We start from the raw sequence: 23,501 nt of genomic DNA, 5'->3' as shown, positions 1-23,501 counted from the left end.
GATCTGCTTCCTACCAGGAGATAGGGACATCAGTGTTTGTACCTTATACACAAGGCAAATGGGAAGGTACTCTGGGTTCAGACATCATCAGTGTGTCCTTGCTTCCAAATATCTCATTCAAAGCCAACATTGCTGGAATCACAACTGCAGAGAACTTTTTTATAAATGGTTCTAATTGGCAGGGAATCTTAGGTTTTGGATATGCTGAAATAGCACGGGTAAGTTCCTCTATTTATGAGATTTGTTTTATATACAAGTTTTCATCTGCTTTATTTTTAATTCAATAAATTTTACTTGTTTGAGGGCTGTATTAAAAGTATAAAGCATTTTTTTAATTTGACTAATTTGATTACATTTGAATTTTTAAAACTATAAATATTGTTTTAGACTGACAGTTGGGCTCAGATAACCACCTACCAACTTGAGATGTTAGACAGAGGACACAAGTCGCCCATACTTAATGCCATGGAATTGTTTAATAATTATGTTTCAGCTGTTAAGTAATTATGGTATGTTTCATTTGTTTAGTAATTATGTTTCAATTGTCTAGTAATTATGTTTCAATTGTCAAGTAATTATGTTTCATTTGTTTATTACTTATGTTTCAGTTTAGTAATTATGTTTCAGCTGTTAGTAATTATGTTTATAATTATGTTTCACAATTATTTATACACTTTATAGTCAGAAATCACAATATAACAATGGTGTGAAATCTTATCTCCTGGATTTGTAAAAACAGGATGAATTTAACTAATAACCCAGGGTTTTTACTTTTGTACATTGCATTAGTCCCTCACAGTTTACTTTTTAACATGTGTCAGTGTGTCAGTGCATATCAGTTGTTCAGAACAACTTATATCTAGCCTAGGCACAAAGTAAAAACAAAAAGCTGCTGGCAACAACAAAAGATATTTATTATGATCCCCTATTTGAGACTTGATGAAATAAAATTTTACTGTCAGACTTGACCAGAATGCCTGTCAATTAAATGCTCTGTTGTGTTGATGTAGTATGTTGCATGTTGTCAATTTAATTAGTAATTTTTAAAAGCTGTGCAGTGGAATAAAAGATGTTGAGTGAAAATTATGTTGTATAGCTTTCTGAAAGAAGAATCATTTTTATAGATAAACAATTTGTGAAAAAAATAGTGAAACCATTTAAGGATAATACAAAATGAAACCAATGGCAACTAGGAAAATGGCACAATTTTCTTTTACATGTAATTATTAAATATATCAATTGTTCTTTTTCATCACATTTTATACCTCCTTTGAATGGTTTTATATTTTACAAATATCCATCTGGCGTGATAATTTTCTGCCTAAACTGTCCAGTAAGAGCCATTTGAATTTTGGGATCCATGTTTTATATATATATATATATATATATATATATATATATATATATATACTTCCTTGTTTATATTTCCAGAGATATTACTAATATTAGGGATATCATACAGAAATTGAAAAGTACTATTTACCTCTTTTGTCTCCAGTTTATGGATTTGTTATTTCATGGTCATGGTTAAAGTCAGACTTGTTCTCACTTGTGTTCTGAACAGCAGCCAGCTGGGATTCAGTCCTTTGATATCAGAGATGCTTTCAAATTACATTTTATTTTTCATCATGATCACTTAGTTTTCCTGAATTTTTAGCAAATTTATTTAAATCAGTTGTAAATTTTGGAGTTGTTTTCTATAACATCTATTATCATCTTTAAGTATTATAATTAGTCTAATTAATGTTTATATGCTGCAGCCTGACAGTTCCATCACACCATTCTTTGACTCCCTTGTTTACCAGACCAGCATTCCTAACATGTTCAGCATGCAACTGTGTGGGTCTGTCAGTAATTCCAACTCATCTGACATACAGATGGGAGGCACAATGGTAAGCATCATCAGTGTGGTTCTTTCAGTAATTCCAACTCATCAGACACTCAGATTAGAGGTATATTAGTAATTCCAGCTCATCTGACATACAGATTAGAGGCACAACAGTAAGCAATAACTGTGTAGATGTAGATCTGTCAGTAATTCCACCTCATCTGACATACAGATTAGAGGCACAACAGTAAGCAATAACTGTGTAGATGTAGGTCTGTCAGTAATTCCACCTCATCAGACATACAGATTAGAGGCACAACAGTAAGCAATAACTCTGTAGGTGTAGGTCTGTCAGTAATTCCACCTCATCTGACATACAGATTAGAGTCACAACAGTAAGCAATAGCTGTGTAGGTCTGTCAGTAATTCCACCTCATCTGACATACAGATTAGAGGCACAACAGTAAGCAATAACTATGTAGGTCTGTCAGTAATTCCACCTCATCTGACATACAGATTAGAGGCACAACGGTAAGCAATAACTGTGTAGGTCTGTCAGTAATTCCACCTCATCTGACATACAGATGGGAGACCCATTGGTCAGCATTGAAATGCATGGTTCTGTTGGCATTTCAAGCTCATCTGACATACATATGAGAGGCATGATGGTAGCATAAGTCACATTAAAACTTCAAAAATTCAGAATGTTGCTGGTTTAATTCTTTTTAAAATTTCTGCTTTTTTAGATCTTGAAGATGCATGCCAAAAAATTGGCTATAATGGGACAGAGAGCCATTAAATGATGAACAATTGAGTGATTGATGTTTAAATGATTTCTGCTAATCAACATAATTTGATTGAAATTGAAATTGACAGAAAAATTCCTGGCATAAAGGACTTATAAATTTGTACAAAGGATGCTGAGTCATTGTTGATTCTGGCCATTGTTAATACAAATAGACATACTTTTAAATCATTTTTATTAAAAAAGTTGCTTAACATTATGTAACCAAATTTGGCAGGGAGCATCTTGGCATATAGAACTTTTCGATTTTATGCAAACAATTCTGATTAGCTATCAGACATTGGACTATTATTTTCTCATTCTCTTGAAATGAATAATACTGATTGTCTATCAGCCATTGGGCTGTTCTTTTCTCTTTCTCTTACAATGAATGAAACTGATTGGCCATCAGACATTGGACTGTCCTGATTGGCCATCAGACATTGGAGTGTTCTGATTGGCCATCAGACATTGGAGTGTCCTGATTGGCCATCAGACATTGGACTGTCCTTTTCTCATTCTCTTAAAATGAATGATACTGATTGGCCATCAGACATTGAACTGTCCTGATTGGCCATCAGACATTGGACTGTTCTTTTCTCATTCTCTTAAAATGAATGAGACTATTATGGCTGATCTGTCATTATTTTATTCATTGTTGCTTGGTACCTTGCTTTCTTGACTATGTTTATAATGTGGTGAAAAGGTCAGGAAACCAGATTTATTATACATGATGCATATACTGGGTCTGCCCATTTGTTTCTTTGTAGAGAAGTCATATATTGCTTTGACTGCAACATACAAAAGAACTTAAAATGACTATTCTAAAGACTAAGTTAACAGAAGTTGACTAAAATGTAAAAAGAACACAGTCTTATATTGTGGTCTTTCAAGTTTTTAAAATTATATAAAGCAAGGTTGATATATATTTGATTAATCTAATCATATAACTTTTATTTTCTATCTAGATCTTAGGAGGACTGGACTCATCTTTGCACATCGGCCCTATATTCTACACTCCTATTTACAAAACCTGGTACTATGAAGTCATACTTTTAGATGTTCAGGTGGGAGGAGTCAGCCTCAATATGGACTGCAAAGAGGTACAGTTGCATACAGACATGTTTTACAGACCTATGCAGATAAACACAAATAATCTTCCCCATTACTGTTCCCTTCAGGGTTCCCATGCTACTGGGAAATCGGGAAAGATTCAGGAGAAATTATAATTTTTTCCTGACTGTGAAAAGTCCTTGAATTTTGCAGATACAGACAAAAGTCAGGAAAAGCCCAGGAATTTTCCTCCACAACGTGATGCCTGAAACAATTGCATAATTGAGTTGTAACTGAACTGATCATGAGTTAAATTTATCGAATTCAAACCAGAATATTAGGAGGTTTCAGTATGGATCATTTGGGTGCTTACCATAAATATATTTGTTGAGACAATCCAAATGCTTAGTGGATTAGATTCATCTAGTAGACTTTTTAATTCACAGACAGCCCAGGATCCGTATTTTTTTAATTTTTAAATGGAAGGTATGAAAACCAGTCTAGCATCAAAACATGGTGGCATTAAAGTGTAGTCGCTTAGCGGATGGGCTAGAAAACTTAAACGTTGTTAAATCGAGTTATACTTGCATGAAATTGATATGAAAATTATTCGTTTTCTCAGAAATTGCAAGAGTATTAAAATCGTTGTGTCTTTAATCTGCTGAAAGACGATGAAACTAATGCGTTGATGAAATTTGAACTGGTACTAGCGATTTCGATTGCATGTTGTTTGAGCACACATAATCTCACAACATTCATTTTCAAATATTGTAGAAAAAATGTTCAATGAAAGTCATATACTGGTTGTAATAAAGATACAAAAAACGAAAGAGCACAAAAATCTCTCTATTTATTCCGAGACCAACTTCGGAGTTTTATTGTGTCATGTGACTACCACGTTGACGTGCTCTCTTGCGTAGGGAGCATACAAAGCAGGGAACCAGACTACTTTGCTTGATGAATCAGACTGGCAAGTTTCTTGTAGAATTATATGTTCTTTCTGGTTTTCACAAAAGGTATCAGACTTTCATTTAATATAATTGAAATTTTGTACAACATTAGAAAGGAATTTGTTGTTGATATCATGTGACTATTGGGCTTCCAATGTTGTCATTTGAGATTTGTGAAGTAATGTGACTATTAACACAAATGGCAAGTACCGGGTCAGGTTTCATCTATGCTGAGTTTTGTCTAGTCTGTCAGCGGATTAAAGACAACGATATAAATACTTGCCATTTTTGAGAAAATAAATAATTTTCCTATCGATTTCATGCTGGTAAGCTATCTTATGGTGGCTGCAGATTCCCAATTTTTTATATGTAATTGCTTTGAAACCACACTCCATCCAAAATGTCCAAATGTGAAGTATGGGGTTGGAATATTTGGCGGAAACCCGGATTAGAAATTTTTTTGAATCCCTGAGCTGAACTTTGGTGTGAAACTATTATACAGTGACATGGAGCTTGAAGCATTGGTTTCGGATCTTAAATGGAACGCAGGAGAAATGGGAAATTGTCATCCCTTTTATTATATCTTAAGAAACGATAAGAGCCCATGTATCAATACAGGTTTGGGGACTGGTTTATTTAACTTCAAGACAAGTTGATTTTACAGAAAATTTTGTTTATACAACAATATATAATTTTGAAGGTCTTTTGTCAGAATTTAAATCAACCCTTTTGTAAATGTCTTTAAAGGATGGGATTTTTAACCAAATCATCTTCAGGAGTTTAGGTTGGTTGAAAAAATCATGTTTGAGATTTTATTGACACATAATTTCAGGGTTAAACTTTTTTCATAACAAGATTCTAAAACTTTGCATTTATTGTTTTTTTTCTTCATACTATGATAGGAAATGTTTACTTTGTATAACATGCACACATATTGCTCTAGAATTCTTTGGAATTAAAGGTTTGAAAGGAAAAAATAATTTATGCTCATTATTTTGTTTCCATGTAGCAACAAAATGCAGGTCAGCAAAGTGAAGTTAGAATTTATATTCTGTAAATTGAAATGGCTTTAAATGCCAATTTATGGAAAAATAGTCAAATTTGTTTCGTGTGACTCATTTTGTGGTTTTGTACATGATCATCTTGTCTGACATATATGTTTTGGAGATTCATGAAAGAGAAACATCTTCAGATTTGGAAAATGGTTGTTTTATAATCCAAAATGTTCATTAATTCCATTCAGTAATGGTCATATGTTAACCTTGAAAAAATTAATATCATCCTGGAAAAGACCTGGAAATTTATATTTAGAAAAGCGTGGGAACCATGTCCCTTGCACTACTAATATGGTTTTTGATTTGGGCACCTCATATTGAAAATTTGTCATGAGAACATGGGCATGCTCAGTGTTATTTGGACTAAATTGCATTATATATATTTAATAGACATGGATGTGATGCAGTTTGAGTTTATAAATAAATAAAATATGTCCCAACTTGTTGAAATTTGCCACTTTTCTATCTGCCACACTTTGGTTATGTTTTATGTTAGATCATTTTTTAGATCCTGTGTTCTATAATCACATTATTATTTCTGGACCTATAATTTCATTAATTATTAATGAAAAGGTCTTGTTAGTTGTATCAGAATTTTTTCAGATATGTCTAGTAAGGAATTTTGTCAAAATTGTAGCAATTGAGAATCTAGAGAGGTTTAAATAAATAAGGGGATACACTATGGCATTTATTTTTGTAAACCCATTAGTCACTAAAAACTTCCCCACAGCTAAATTTACCTGCAATATACTAGTATTTGCACAGAATGAAATTTTCTCATAAGTAACCTTTTTCTCATTTGCAGATGTTGTATCCAGTACACAACAAAAATATTTAATTGAAATTTTCTCATGGAAACAACCTAGAGATTATATTTTGTAAATTTCTGTTCTGTTAAATGAATTTATTTTCCTTTCAGTACAATTTTGGAAAGACTATAGTTGACAGTGGAACAACCAATCTGAGACTGCCTGTTAAGGTTTTTAATAGTATTGTGAAAAGAGTTCAACAGAGCTTACTGGTAAGGAAAATTGTTTGGCTGTAGGTTTGAATAACAAAGGCATAAAAAAGTATATTTTCATATATGTCATGTTTTAGGCTTGGATTAATCCGTGCATGCTTAAGGGATATGGATCATTCTTTTATTCCAGAATTTCATGTGAGGACAGAAAGTTATAAAGACTCAGCCTACTCTGCTAGTAAAAATGGCAATTAAATTGAGAACAAGGGTTGTTATTACTGCTTTCAGGGTTGAAAGCACATGAAAGTATACATCACGTTGAAAAACCATTCCCACATCTAGTAGAATACCTAATTTAGAGAGAATCTGCATGATTGCCTACCTAATTTAGATTGCCTTGGTTTAAAAGAGAACAACCTGTCAGATAAAACTTTTGTTAAAGTTTACCACAGAAGTAATCCTTAGAATTACACATAAATTTGATATGGCCCTAAAGTGGACCCCCCTTGAACGTCTCCTTTAGTTAACAGAATAAGTGGACCACCTTTAAAGACTGGTTAATATTTAATCTTAAATTTGATATGGTCCTAAAGAACTGGACCTATTTGAAAGTCTTGGTCTTTTTTACACATAAATCTGGTATGGTCCTAAAGAACTGAACCATTTGAGAGTTGGTTTACACATAAATTTGAGACGGTCTTAAAGAAGTGGACCCCCTTGAAAGTCTGGTTAATTTCATGGCTATCATTCTTGCTTCATTGCTTTTGTCACTGTCAAGTTGGTATAAAATGTTTTCTTGTCAAGGAGTATCTTGTTATTACTCAGCTTTGGATTGTTAATAAATATCACAAACTTGAGTCTTTGAACTGTATTTTAATAATTGCTTTATTTTGTGAGTGGTTTTGCATATGCAACATTTCTTCTATGTGATTATGATTTAAAATTTTTAAAAAATGATGATGTAGAGGATTATTAGACACAGGGTATATCATCTGCCATTCATGATAACCTTCATTATAATTTTTAACTTCTTTCCAGCACACGAACCTGACGATTCCATTAACAACATTTTGGACTGGAGATGAAGTTTTGTGCTGGGGGAGAAACAGGGTTCCATACAATGACTTCCCAGTGATAACTCTTGTATTACCAACCACCAATAACTCCATGTTCAGCCTAAATCTCTCACCACAGGTCTGTTTGTTTAATTCTTGTTTTCACTTGCTCAGATTGTTGGGTCAGGCTAATGTAAAACACTAGTTTCTTAGAATAAAAAGAGTTATGGGCCTTCACAGATTATTCGTTATAATAGTATAATAGTCTTGTTGAGAGTTTTTCGGTGCTTATGGTTGGTATTAATTGTGTCAGAGTAATATAGTACCTTATTACTTAGCTCACATTGGTTTGCCACAACTCTGTGACCAGTTTATCGAAGGTAGTACTGCTAACTGCTAAAGATTTCCCAAGGTCTGATATACTTTTCATTGACTTTATCATTTTCTTTCATGGAACTGTGACAAAATTATGTGGGGATTTATTTTTGTATTATTTAATAAGAAACAGAAGTTTTCAAGCATATAATTTTACATCCAGTCTCTTGCAGAGTGCTGTGATACACCTTGATAAAATGTGATGTCATGATGACTACCGTAAAGGGTCCAAAATGCATGCCTCTTTTGTGTTACATCCAAAGCATCAGGTAGAAGAAGCTAAGAGAAGTTCAAACATGCATGCATGAACAACTCAGAGATACCTGTGAAAAAGAGCAGATGTAGTGCTAGCTATTGTGATGTATACATCCTAGAAAACTTGCAGTAACATTTTTGTATCCTGTGTTCCTGATTTTGTATAACTATGTACTGACTACCAGTAAGTGACAAAGAGTAAGTTATTAGCAAGTTGTAACTTGTGGCTGATCAAGAATTTCATACCGTCTATACTTGCTTATAAGAAGAGTCCAACTACAGCACAATGTGCCGGCAGATCTGATCTGTGCAGTTTGTTAGGAATAATCATTAGAACATCAGCATAGACCCTAATCTGCAGGCGCATTATGCTATGGCAGATCATGATCTTTGTTATTTGCAGTTTGACTTGACTTATAAGCGAGGATACATGGTATTTAGCTTTATACAGATAAGACCCTAATTGAGTTTCTGCAGCATAAAATTATTGAGAAATGCTGGATTTCAACTAAATTTATCATAAACCTTGATGAGACCATGAATGTCTTGGATATACAGTAATCTGTATCATCATTTAGAGTTATGACCCCTGATTGGTCATTCACCCAACTTTGGTTTCCCAACATAAGCTTCTTTCTTTAAGGCCCTGCTGTTGTTATGAGTAGGACCCTTTGAAATGCTTTCTTTGGTTTGTTGGTTTAAAGGGCACTTTTAACACATTATTGACTATATCATGCTGAGGAAATGGGAACAAAGTGCCTTTCCCAAGGACATACCAGACAGCCAACCTGGCCTTGTCTAGGCAGGTACTTAACCCTTGCACCTTTGATTACAAGTTAAGCACTCTATCAGCTGAGCTTCTGTGGCTCCCTGTGATGCTTTGGTTGCAGTTAACTCTTGTTGCTTCTGTTTTCTTGCATATGAATGAAAATTGAGTAGTGGAACACACAAATTGAGAGAGACATGCATAGTAATGGGGAATTGAGTAGTGGAACACACAAATTGAGGGAGACATGCATAGTAATGAGGAATTGAGTAGTGGAACACACAAATTGAGAGAGACATGCATAGTAATGGGGAATTGAGTAGTGGAACACACAAATTGAGGGAGACATGCATAGTAATGGGGAATTGAGTAGTGGAACACACAAATTGAGGGAGACATGCATAGTAATGGGGAATTGAGTAGTGGAACACACAAATTGAGGGAGACATGCATAGTAATGGAGAATTGAGAATCAGCATACAAATTGTATGAGACATGCATAGTAATGGAGAATTGAGTATTGGAGCATACAAATTGTGGGAGACATGCATAGTAATGGAGAATTGAGTAGTGGAACAAACAAATTGTAAGAGACATGTATAATAATGGTGAATTGAGTAGCAGAACATTGCAGAGTGTGGATGACTGGCATAATAATGGAAAACTGAGTACCAAGGTAGTGAAATATTGCATCTTGTGGGAGACTTGCATAGTAATGGAGAACTGATTAGAGAGACATTGTAAATTTTGAGGGAAAATTGTTATATTCTTATTTTGCAAGGTTATTATGCTTATTAAAAAACATATTTCTCTGTCTGCTCATAGTAGTCATTAGTCACCAGTTTGTAAAATTTCACTGTTCATGTTTTGGTTTTGGTACATGCAAAAGGAAGACAAATTCAATTTCAAATCAAAGGAATGTTCTTATTTCAGCAATACCTACGACCTGTCAGTAATGACAATGATACAATTAAGGGGGAAGATTGCTTTAAGTTTGCTGTTACAAGTTCTGAATCAGGTAAGCTTAAATGATGCATCTGTCAGTGATTTTAAGTATTTAATACTTTTGTGGCTTAATTACTAATTTCACTGGACAACAAATTTTTACAAAAGTCATGTTACTGAAATAAAATTAGTCAATTCTTATCAATTTTTATGTGCTGAACACGAATATGACAGTCAAATTGCAAAACTGGCTCTAGTTTTTTTGTAATCTGCAAGAAATTAATGTTTACATAACGAAATGCATTCCAATAGTAAAAGGTCAACTGTAATAGCCTACCTATAAAAAATCAAGTCATTGACTACATCTTAGATTTCTTCGCCTGTCTCTTGTATAGCTGTTCGGGAGCATCTCTGAGGAGTGTCCAGCAGTAGTCAGCCAGCATTGTAGTGGACCATTTTCCCTGGTATCTTTGTTCCATTGTTGCGATATCTTGATGAAAACGTTCGCCGTGTTCATCACTAACAATACCACAGTTGCTATGAAAGAAATCCAAATGGGAATGAAGGAAGTGAATCTTTAGAAACATATTGCAGCCAAGTTTCTTATATTTCATCAACATGTCTTCTACTAGTTCCTTATAGTTTTCTGCCCTAACATTTCCTAGGAAGTTTGTAGAAACTAGGCGAAAAGCATTCCATGCTTGTTTCGCGTCACCTTCCAGCAAGTTGTTGAACCGGTCATCTTTGAAAAGCTCTCGAATCTGAGGACCCACAAAAACTCCCTCTTTAATCTTTGCTTCGCTGAGTCGAGGGAATTTTTCATGCAGGTATCGGAATGCTGGCAAAGTCCGGTCAATGGCTTGCACGAAGTTCTTCATCAAACCTAGTTTGATGTGAAGGGGTGGTAGCAAGATTTTCTGAGCCTCAACCAGAGCTGGGTGTTGGATATTCTTCTCTCCAATGGCTACATTCTGCCTGTGAGTCCATTCCTTCCTCATGTAGTGCATTTCCCTTGCTCGGCTATCCCACTCGCATAAGAAACACATGTATTTTGTATATCCTTGCTGCAGTCCCATTAAAAGGGCAACTACCTTCAAATCACCACAGAGGTGCCAGCTGTACTTGTTATACTCAATGGAATTCAGTAGCTGCCTTAAGTTATCGTATGTCTCTTTCATGTGGACAGCATACGCTACTGGAATAGATGGAAGAATGTTTCCATTGTGCAAAAGCACAGCCTTGAGACTCAGTTTCGAAGAGTCCACAAATAGTCTCCATTCTTGTGGGTCATGAGTGATTTTTAAAGCATTCATGAGGCCCTCAATATCGGAACAGAATATCAGATTACTTTCCTTTCAGAAGAAAGGCTCCAATTGCTGGTGGCGCTTTCGATATGCAGTAATTGTGACATCTTCTTCTAGAAGATTCCATTGTTGGAGTCTTGATCCTAGCAATTCTGCCTTGTTCTTTGATAAGTCCAAATCACGAATCAGGTCATTTAGTTCTTCCTGTGTTATTCTGTGTGGGGTTGATGATGCACCACAGTGAAAATCTGGATCACTGCATGCTGATGGACCAGGAGAAGAACAGGTCGACTCACCTTTGTCTTCGTCAGATGAATCAAGAGAATATTCTGCTGGAGGTTCTGGAATAGGAAGTCCCTCACCATGTGGAACTGGTCTCAATGCAGACGGAATGTTTGGGTAGACTATTCTCGACTTCTTTCGCTTCGTTATTCCGCCGGAAAGAGGAGGAACCAAGCAGAAGTAACAGTCATTTAGGTGGTTGCTTGGCTCTCTCCACACCATTGGGACTGCAAACGGCATTGATGACCTTTTGCAATTCAACCACTGTGAAAGCTGTGTTGTACATGTAGCACAGCATATATGCGGAGCCCAAGGCTTGTCTTGGTCACCAACCTTGCATCCGAAGTAAAGATGATATGCCTTCTTCACTTGAGAATTGATACTTTTCTTCTGGTTGGCAAATGTCACTTCCCCACAAATATAGCAAAAATTGTCCGCGGTATTAACACACTTTCGAGGCATTACTGTTCTTTATTGTACGTAAATGGATAAAATAATAAGTTTTATGTAACAGTAGCTTGAACTGTCTCGCACAACGTCTAAAATATTTTAAATGCTGAACCTATCTGATTGGGCTTTATATAGTACACTGCTTACGTCAGCTTCAGCAGCCGCCTGGCATTAGTATAATAGGCCTACACATGTATAGTACACTGCTGACGTCAACTTACTTCAGCAGCCGCATGGCATTAGTATTGCATTGCATCAGAAAATGATGCAATCAACTGTGGATGATGTGAGCATGATGGTATTATGCAATGTTACATCATTATTCCGGATGTTGCTGCAGTCCTACTGGAGAAATTTACACAGTGAAACATAGAAAATGAGGTATATGAATATCTTCAAAACGAGAGCCAATACAAATTTTTCACGGTTATATTCGTGTTCGGCACACCAAAATACTACAGATTAGGGCCTTTTCAAGTCAGTAATGATTTCACTGTTGACCAGTGTTTTCAGTCAATTTAATAAAGGACATTCTATGTCTTTGTTTTTTTTTTTATATGGGCCATTTTTACCAAATGAATGTGTAAATGATCTATATCCTCAGACCTTCCTAATAACTTTCAGAGGCGTATTTTTAAATTTAGAATGCAAATATAATTTCTCTTACCAGTATTAAAAAATATATTTTGACCAGTGCCTAGATTTGTGCATGTTAGTTGTTAATAGTAATGTCAGGAAATACAAATTATCTTTGAAACGACACGCATATTGATAGACACATTCATTTTGATGGGTACTATTAAATATTCTAGGTACTGTAATTGGTGCCATTGTAATGGAGGGCTACTATGTGATATTTGATCGCCAAAACCTCCAAGTTGGATTTGCAGAGTCAGTTTGCAGTGTAAGGGATGACAGCGCCCGTAAATCTGATGTAAAGGGATTAAAAAATTACACAGGTAGACTGGCTTTTTCTTCAATTTTTTTTTTAAAGATTGCATTTTTATCAAGCATGTTGTCCAAACCCTTTTACATGGCTTCTGTACATGGCCCTATAAGTATCACTTCAAAAGAGACTAGTATCCTATTTTCGTGAGGAAAGAACTGGACAACAGGGTGAAATGATTCTTATTTAGATCTGATGAACCATGCAAGGAAGATGCAGGGAAAATAGTCTCAAAATTCAGTGTTTTGCTTTTTTTGCTATGCAAATTTTGAACTACTCACATGAAATTACATTTACTCCCAAGATATGTTGTTGTTCAGGCTAGATATGCTGGGATATTGTGCCCAGGACATTCCTCTGCTGTTCTTTTGTTTGTCTTAAGTTGTATAACTGTCCCTGAATCGATTCTTGATTTTGTCTTAAGTTGTCTAACTGCCCCTGAATCAACTCTTGGTTTTGTCTTAAGTTGTCTTATTGCCTCTGAATCAACTCATGGTTTTGCCTTAAGTTGTCTAACTGCCCCTGAATCAACTCTTGGTTTTGTCTTAAGTTGTCTTATTGCCTCTGAATCAACTCTTGGTTTTATCTTAAGTTGTCTAACTGCCCCTGAATCAACTCTTGGTTTTGTCTGAAGTTGTACAGCTACCCTGAATCAACTTTTGGTTTTGTCTGAAGTTGTACAGCTACCCTGAATCAACTCTTGGCTCTATCTTAAGCGGAACAATTGCCCATGAATTGACTCTTCGTTTTGACTAAAGTTGTTAAACTGCCCCTAAATTAATTTTTGGTTTCGTTCCATGACTCTTTATCCTCTCCAACAGTCTTTTAAATAACTGTACATAGAATGTCCTTGCAACAGTTAAGAAATAAAAATGGATGTCTCAACAACAGCTCAGAAAGAACAATGCATGCCCAAGCACAAGTTAAGAAAGAACAATGGATGCCCTAGCAACAGTTCACAAAGAACAATTGATGCCCTAGCATCAGTTAAGAAAGAATAATGCAACAGTTCTAATAGATATTCTGGCCTATAACCTACAGTCAGTTTTGAATTGTTCAGTATATGTTGTTTTTGGCCAGATTTCTATTACAAATCATTGATTACTCATCATAGAAATTTCATTCTTCTTACATTAAATGCATTTGCACTGTGTTACAGCTAATAATGTGGTATGACAGCTCCCTTGGAGGTATTTTAGAGTGACACAGCAATCACATTTGCACCCAAGTGCATGTTAATCTGTACACACAAAGGGAGTATCATGTTTTATAATTGCAATTTGAAAAGAAAAATAAAGGTCATTCATTTTAATAAACCTTATCAGTCTGCATTGTTCTCTTTTCTTTTCAGGAAACTACAAGGATTGTGCCTATGTTAAAGTTGAAATACACGACAGTACTCTGAATATTGTGGCATATGTGATGGCAGGAATATGTGGACTGTGTGTGCTGCCATTATTTGTTATATTTGCTCAGTGGCAACTTAGAAAATGTTTTTGTCGACGTAAAAAGTTAGAGAGGTCAAATTCAGATTTAACCGATCTTGTCTCAGATAGGTAGTATCAGCATAAGGTGTAAATCTAATATCTAAAAAAATTTAGTAGCATATTTTTGTGTGCTTTCTGATGGTATGCTTTCTGCAGGTAAAAAATTTGTTTTTTATTGTCTAAAAACAAATCAGAATATTTCATTCAGCATTTAAAAAATCAAGATAAACGAGAAATTGAAAATAATTTCATCAGTTTAGATTTTTGGGCACAATTTAGTTAAACAATTAAAAAAGTAAAAAGATATAATAATACCACCTTTGAAAAGTGGAGGAAAGGTTTGCTTGTCATTAGGAAAAATTATATATATGATTAAAAATGTAAAGTTCCAGGAGAAATGCATTTCAGCATTTGTTGGCTTACTGACACTTGACACAGTAAATAATGTGTTTCATATTGTATTATGCACATGCAGATTCAACATCTCAGTTATAAAAATATTAGAAGAATATGTCATCCTTTATTAAAAGAGGAAACCATTACATTGAAAGTTGTCCCATCAAAAACTGTGTTTAATATTTCAATTGTGGATAATACATATTCACCCTTGAACCAGTCCAGTTTGTGGTCTGGTAATGAAATTTGTACAAGTATTGGTAGTAAATTAATTACATTCCAATACTCATAAATTTCCATAACAATATATAAAACACTTGAAATGAGAATCTTTTGTACTAGGTTATTTTTTTTAGATATGTTTTTATCCACTGTAACTAATTCTTATATAAATTACTAATAAATAAAGAGATGTCATTTTCTCAGTTTTACAGTTTGAATAATATATGTACTCGTAAAGACTGTTTCCAATGACAAGCAAGCCATTCCTGCACTTTCAGAAAGCTGTATTAGTCTGTCGCTCTTATCATTGAAGAACTACCACAGTTTCTGAAAACATCTATGCTTGCATAAAAATAATATTTTGTCCAAAAAACATTTGGTGTACATCAACAAACAATGTCTGAAGACGTACAGAAAATGTGGTACCTTAGTTTCTACTTTTTCTCTGCATACACCACCACCACCATCCCATTTCAGGCTGTAAGTGCAGGTAGGTCAAATTTGGATGAAATTGATTAAATTCATCTGTATATTACATTTCAATCATTCCCATCATCGTTCTTTGATAGATGTTCATAATTCGAAATCTGCCCTACATCTTCTTGGCATCAAATGTGATAGTGATCAAAATTATATCTGGGAAGCAAGAAAAATGGATGTAAAGGATTTAGTTGATCAGCATGCTAAAGATAGACCCATGATGGTGACAGATTCAGTCATCATTCAGTCATGGCAGTGTGTGAGAATCTTGAGAGTGACAGATTCATCAGTAATGGCAGTGTGTGGGAAGAGTGACAGATTCAGTCAGTAATGGCAATGTGGGAATCATGGGAGTGACAGATTCAGTCAGTAATGGCAGTGTGTGGGAATCATGAGAGTGACAGATTCAGTCAGTAATGGCAGTGTTGGAATCGAGATTGACAGATTCAATCAATAATGGCAGTGTGTGGGAAGAGTGACAGATTCAGTCAGTAATGGCAATGTGGGAATCATGAGATTGACAGATTCAGTCAGTAATGGCATTGTGTGGGAATCATGAGATTGACAGATTCAGTCAGTAATGGCAGTGTGGGAATCATGAGATTGATAGATTCGGTCAGTAATGGCAGTTTGGGAATCATGAGATTGACAGATTCAGTCAGTAATGGCAGTGTGGGAATCATGAGATTGACAGATTCAGTCAGTAATGGCATTGTGTGGGAATCATGAGATTGACAGGTTCAGTCAGCCATGGCAGTGTGAGGGAATCATGAGACTACAGACCTTTTGATTTTTGATCTCAAGGAGAATGATGAGTGCATTTTTAACACCATAAATGCCTATCACGCCCGGAGGTCCCCAGCCTTTATGATGTTTACTTTGATGATAGTAGAATGGTTTGAAAACGTGAATGTTACAGAAGAATTAAATTATTTAAATCCATTTTTTAAGCTATTATTCTTATACTTAGTTCCAACTCCAGATGCAAAGTGTGTGGGATTTCCAAGAAAAAGTAAAGAGACTTCATGGTAGAAAAGGCTAATTACATTAAATTATATAAAGATTTCACCATAGTCAGTAATCTCTTGATATGACAAACCTTGCTATTACAGATTACTGCATACATTGAATTTGTTTATTTTTGTCTCAATGGCATTTTTATCCAAACTTTAATTTGTGGACTGAGTATGGAGTCCATTGTTTCCACATCAAGATCGTTGTTTGTTTGGTCCTCAAATTTGCGGATTGCAGCAACCTAAATCCCCCAAAATTCATATCTGATCAGATGATACTTGTCATTCATGATGCAAAAAATGTAATGTATAATGAAAAACCCGATATGCAACTGTCAAACAGATTTGAGTATATGCTGTTCATATAAATTTACAAGTTGGTTATAAAGCCTGATAATACAGCTGTCCAACAGATTTGGGACAGTACTGTTCATACAAAAGCACAAGTTGATTGAACAGGATAAAGCCTGACAAGCAACTGTCCGACAGATCTAGGTCTGTGCCTTGGGTCTGTGTTATAAAATCACAAGCTGAATTAACAGAATAAAAAGCCCCATCTGTACCTTCCAACAGATCTGGGTCTGTGCTGTTCACAGTTGGATGGTTGTTATTCAGTGATAAATTTGGTCATGATCTTGCTTGGACCTCCAAAAGCAATTGTTCACATTAAGTACCTTATTAGAACAAATACGTTATTATATATTGTTATTTATTAATATGGACAGAGCAATATTTATTGACCCTTGATTATTTGTGTTAGAATTAGACTATATTTATAAAAATTGACATCAGGAAAATAGAAAATATTTTATGGAAAAATTATTATTATCGTATATCATTGTATAGTTTTTAGTTTTATTAGTTGTAGACCAGAATAGCTTATTGGATGTCTTGTCTGTTGTCAGACATCTGTCCATATATTATTACAAGTTTCATATCAATACTTCTCCTAAACTACTTGGAGGATTGCCATGAAGCTTGACACACATATTCATCCCAGTATCTAGTAGGTCCTAAATGAAAATGGTGCTGCTCAGACATCTAGTATGGTCACCACATCAGCCATATTGAAAATCTTATCACTACTCCTCCTGAATGAATGGTCAAATCAACATAGTTTTACTAAAATGACTTATTATTATGTCGAGTTGGTTCAAAATACAATGGTGCCATATTGAAACTTGTTAGTGCTACATCTGAATGGAAAGTAGTATCAACATGGGGCTTTCAGCATAAGCCTTATGGATGTCTAGTTGGTTCTGAAATAACTAGTTCTGCATGGACATCAAAAATAGCTGCCACACTGGCCATCTTTAGAATCTTACCACTTCTCTTCTAGAATGGATGGTCAGTCGACATGGGCTTTTCTCAAAAAGACTTAATATAATGTCTAGTTGGTCTTAAATGAAAATGATGCTGATATGACCTCTGTGGCAGCTATCTTGAAAATTTTATCATTGCTCTTCCGTGTGAACAAAGTCATATCAGAATGGGATTTTTACCAGAAGACTTTTTGTAATGTCTAGTTTGTCCCAATTGAAAATGAAGCTGCTCAGATATCCAGTATGGCCTCCACAGTGTCTGTGCAGTCTTGCTAATCTTAAAGAGAAATTTGTGCCAGTCTGATATATCACATCTCAACTCCTCCTTGGTGGAAAGACATATCAACATTGGGTTTTCACCAGGAGATGTGATGTCTAGTTGCTCCTAAGTGAAAAAGATTCCAATCTGACATCTGGTGTGGCCACCTAAGAAATCTTTTCTTTACTACAGTAATGATGTTAGTCATATCTGCATGGGGATTGCACCAGAAGACTAAGTCTGGTAGCTAGTTGGTCCTGAATGAAAATAATACCAATCTAACCTTTTATTTGGCTGCTACAATGACCATAATGAAAATCAAAACCGATTCTCCTGAATGGCTGGCCATATCAAATTGCAGTTTTTACCAAAGCCTTCTAATGGTATCTAGTTTGTCCTAAATGAAAATGATACCAATCTTGCATCCAGTATGGATAATTTGAAAATCTTAGTTTCTCAAGAATATGTGAGATGGTATCTTGAATTCTTGAAAATTCTTTCAAACATTTGAGTGTCATTTTCATTTAATGCAGTAGATACTTTCATGAATCAGATTGGCACTATTTTGACGTTTTTCTTGCATGGGAAATCCAGCATGTTAGCATGTGATGCATATCTATTTTCTCAGTAATATTTCGAGTGTCAGCATGTGGACCAGTATTCTATAGTCAGTCAAAGAGGGCACCAAATTTTATTAATGCAAATCATGTTTTCAAATACAGTAATGGAAATGTACTTAAATATATGAAATGAAACGTTTGGTGATCTCATTGTTACCTTTAATAATAGGGGCCCCGAGTGGGCAAGTGGTCTAAAGCGCTCACCGTTACGGATCACTGCCATCTCACCTCTGTCTGCATCAGTTTGAGTCTCGGATTTGGCTAATGTGGTTATGTGAGAAAGCTTGCCAGTAGCTTCTCGTGGGTCGATGGTTCTTCCTCCACCATTAATACTGGCCACCATGTATAGTCTATCTTGTACTGAAAAATGGCATTAAACTTTACAACAACAACCTTTAATAATATCCGTCATCCTGGTACTTTGTTTTTAAACATCATAAAGTTAACCGTTTATCATAGATTTCACCATTCTTCGTATCTAACTAAAGTTTGGAAGGAAGGAAATGAATTTTAAAAAAAGCTATTTGACATTAACCATTCTATGAAATAGTCAAGATGTTACGTGTAAACAACGTTCAGATATTCAGTTTAGAATTAAGAGGTGCCACCCCTTAATTCAGTCAGTGAAGTTGCTCATAATCTTTTTCAGGAGTGCTTCAAAAGTAGTGATGTGATACATTCAAAGTGGTGCACAAGTTGATTTGAGTGGGAATGAAGAGAGGCAGGCCCACTCTTTTAAAGTAGATATGAGAAGAAGAAGCATGCATTGGATAATAATGGGACTAGAGTGAATAAGCTGGGGCACTGAAGGGCGAAATTTTACAATGGTGACATCATCATATTTTGTCATGTGATACTAAACCATCCTTAATTAATACCTTCTCTCTTGGGAACTGTTTTCCTACAGTATGGTATTGTGGTTTTTAGTACATCATGTGATAATTTTTTTAAGTTCAGATCAATAGAAATTAAATTTAGGACAGATTGTATTTCCCCTTGCTCCATAATAATATGGCGGACTACAGTCATGACACCTGTTCCAGTGGGCATTGTTGCCACATTCTGTCATTAACTTTTATGACCTCACATTATGTCATGTGAAATACTAATTATATTATTTCTCTATCCATTGGTATTTTTTCATAAAATGTTGTCTGGTGGGTTAAATTGCTCTCCTTTGTCCGAGACACAATACCCACCAGACAGCAGGTGGGCAAGCAGTTTCCACTGATGGTGACAGTTGTAGATTATTATTTGATACAAAGATCATCTACTATCATATCTGCTTGAGTTTCATATATTTTTGTGGTGTAACCTGTTTAAAAAAGGTTTTTCTTCTCAGACAATGAACTCTAGCTTTTCAGTATGTTCATTAAGTGATAATTGCTTTTGGCCAGGTATTAAGTTGAATGTTTCAAAACATACATATCCTTCTTTCATCCATATTGAAAGAAACAAATGTCACTTAGATGGTTTTGTTTTTATCTTGCATCCAGTCATAATGTACTTGTGAACAATGGTACAACAATCATATTTATATCATACGGTTGAATTTGTTACATATACAGTGTAGGGCAAGGTTGTGATGAAAGGCAGATTTTGTTCATTCAAGAAGTAACAAACAAGGTAGAGGTTAAACATGGATTATTTTTATTCTCAAGTCCTATTCTTTGAAGTGCATTTGTATTACAAGTCTACATAACGCATCTGGGGCCCCGAGTGGCCAGGTGGTCTAAAGCGCTCACTGTTTCGGATCACTGCCATCTCATCTCTGTCTGTGTGGGTTCGAGTCCAAGGCTCAGCTAGCGTGGGTATGTGGGAAAGCCTGCCAGTAGCTTCTCGTGGGTTGGTGGTTCTTCCCTGGGTTTTCCAGGGTTCTTCCTCCACCAGTTATACTGGCCATCATGTATAGAATATCTTGTGCTGAAAAATGTTGTTAAAACCTAGAACAACAAAAACAACAACATAACGCATCTCTGCGGTATATGCATACATCCCATGTTTGTTTTCATATTATACATTCAGGACTTTAAAAAGGCTTGTTAATACTAAATATCAAATATGATAAATTTTGTTCACTGACGAGTAGGCCAGTATCGACTTTCAGAACAGCGTGCCATTCTTGACATTAATTCAGCTGACACATTTGTATTGGGAAAACCCATTTTTAGCTTTATACATGCATTACATTAAGAATTACTCCTTATATCTAACATCGTTTATTTTAGGAATATTTGTAAATAGAATCAATGCAACACAAAGATCATGAATCCAGAATTTTAGCTTAGAAAAGTTAACTATGTTGAGATAGATTTGATGTACATAGAAGCCTTATATGGGAACAGGGTTTTAAATGGATACCTTTAGATGTCTTTAGATTTTATAGATGCAAGTCTTGTTTTTGTTTTCTTTAAAATTTGCTGTATAACTTATTATTTAACTTATTAAGGGTACTTTGGTTTATAGTACATGTGTACTAATTGTCTTGTACAACCTTTCAAAAATTCCTGTTCATATAGAAGTACCAGGGGTAACATATCACATATTTTATCAAGGCAAATGTAATATTATGCTTTTAATGGGTAATTGTTGCTGCTGTAAAATTTGGCTGATGAAACAAATGCCACAGGATTTTATCTTTTGACATTTGAATGATTGTGTGATATCAGATTTTTACTTTTGAATGTTTGCAGTGTACTTACGTGGTAAATGTTTTGCATGTTAACTTTTTGCAATGGAAATATTACACCAAATTTTAGATTGCCTTTTTCTTTCAAATTAAAGAAAAACTGCACCACACCAGGAAATATTGTACAGTAACACTACATTCTAATATTTATGAAGCAGAAAGATACATTGTGGCAAAACATGGATTTGATTGACATGATCGAGATAAATGTTGATGAGCAGAAAATTCTTAATAATGAAAATATATATACTGCAGTCGGCAATTTTTTTTTATTAAACTTTTGTATCACATCATGTTGTGTTATCTGCTGTGTATGACATTTGTTCTTAAGGCATTTTTTTAATGTGCTAGTTATTTTTTGCAGAAACATGAGATTTTTGAGAATTATTTATTTTTATTTAGGTTATCTTCATGGAATTTCACATTTCTTACATAATATGCATAGTAAATTTCCTGAGAGTGGGATGGGAAGTGTCCTTAAGAGTGGTAAGTGAAAATAGAATGGACTTTGTTATTAAGAAAATGATTTTGCAAGTTTTGTTTACTTGATAAATTTTAGTGTGGAGATTTTCTTTGTCCCGGTGTTTCACACTTTTTGATAAAATGGAAGGACATGATCAAAAAGATCTTGAATTGTAGTACCCACTTGCTAAGAGAATTACCACAATGGTCTATTGATTACAATGTATACTGAACAGTATTTTCTCTTGGGAAGAAGCATAACTGACTGGTTTTGAAGACACAAAACACTTGTAGCAATATATCCAGGTCTCAATATCACCAACACCAGTCTGATTTTGAAGTCTTCATAAATGGTGGCCGAGTGGTCTAAAGTGCTCACTGGTTCTTCTCCATCATTTATACTGGCCGCCATGTATAGTCTATCTTGTGCTGAAAATTGGCATTAAACCCTGTAACAACAACAATCTTCACAAATGACACTTGATTGGATAATTTTAAGTAAGACTTAAATTCCTTCGAAGGAATCTGTGCTTAAGGTAGCAATAAACAGTTTTATATGATTGTCCAAGGAATAAATTGCTGGTTGTAGAGGTGTCAATATGTTTCTCTCATTAATTAGTGGTGTCAAGGAGCTGCAGCAGGTGCATATTTACTTTGTTGGGCTCATGATGATAATAATGGGGGATTGAATCCTACTATGGTTTAAGTTGGCTACTGTGGTAGATCCCAGGACAAAGAACTTTACTCTTAATTTTTTTACAGCATGATAAAACTTTGCTTTGCTATGCAACAGAACCAAAGCAATCCACATACTGATGTAAAGAATGTATGATTTTATCTTGTATATACAACAGGGCTATTCTAGTGCAGAAGCGTATATGGGTCCAGAAATATTTTTTTTTATCTCAGATTTTGTTCTGCTACGGTCCTTTGTGTAGTTGTAAATTGCAAGTTTTAATCTGGTGAAATTCAGACCTCAGAATAGCATGAAGAACATGTAACTTCTGAACAGCCTGTTTTTCTATGAAAGGACAATTAGATCCAATTTTATTGGTATAATACAGCCAAAAATGTGTTACAAATGCCATTAAAACCAACAAAAACAAACTGTTCTTCTGTGGGAATTTTTAACAAGGTACACCAGTGCTCACATTGGTTTGGCATAAAATCCACTTGTCTGATTTAAAACTTGTTAAATTTTTTTTTGAAAAACATTGATTACCCTTAGAAAATGTATATTTGCTCTATATTGTTTATTATATAGGTCAAAATATTCATCACATAAATTATATTCAAGGTAAATTAACTGCATATCTAAGTTTGTCACGCTTCAGTTTGCATGTCTAAGCTGTCAAGTTCTTATGCAGTAAAAAGAAACTTTGCTCATTTTTGCTCTAGTGCCGAGCCTAATACTACCTTTTTTGTATGCATCCCAGGAGTTGGCATTTTCTTACAAGGTCTGTTCAGGTTGAATTTAAACCAACAAGGCACAGATCAGACTCACTTTCAAGAAACCAGCTTGGCAATAATTTTACATATTAA

General features: G+C 34.9%; 1 protein-coding gene across 2 annotated transcripts in view; it reads left to right on the top strand.

Moving 5' to 3' along the window:
- The window catches only part of LOC149793344 (beta-secretase 1-like), a 29,532-nt gene extending 8,691 nt beyond the window's left edge, over window positions 1–20,841 (top strand). Inside the window, exons 4-12 of one of the 2 annotated variants that reach the window (XM_089967326.1) lie at window positions 2–218; window positions 1,761–1,892; window positions 3,581–3,715; window positions 6,590–6,691; window positions 7,670–7,825; window positions 10,016–10,100; window positions 12,876–13,022; window positions 14,361–14,451; window positions 19,458–20,841. In XM_089967326.1, the coding sequence (XP_089823452.1) occupies window positions 2–218; window positions 1,761–1,892; window positions 3,581–3,715; window positions 6,590–6,691; window positions 7,670–7,825; window positions 10,016–10,100; window positions 12,876–13,022; window positions 14,361–14,451; window positions 19,458–19,482 (1,090 nt within the window). In that variant the 3' untranslated portion in view covers window positions 19,483–20,841. Of the gene's footprint in view, window position 1; window positions 219–1,760; window positions 1,893–3,580; window positions 3,716–6,589; window positions 6,692–7,669; window positions 7,826–10,015; window positions 10,101–12,875; window positions 13,023–14,360; window positions 16,537–19,457 lie in introns of those variants that run through there. The other variant, XM_089967325.1, reaches the window with a different exon arrangement.
- Window positions 20,842–23,501: the final 2,660 nt, after the last annotated feature.

This window comes from Sinohyriopsis cumingii, chromosome 8, assembly GCF_028554795.1.
Source record: "Sinohyriopsis cumingii isolate HCF-2022 chromosome 8, ASM2855479v2, whole genome shotgun sequence".
NCBI lineage: Eukaryota > Metazoa > Mollusca > Bivalvia > Unionida > Unionidae > Sinohyriopsis > Sinohyriopsis cumingii.
This window is presented reverse-complemented; position numbering and strand designations above follow the sequence as displayed.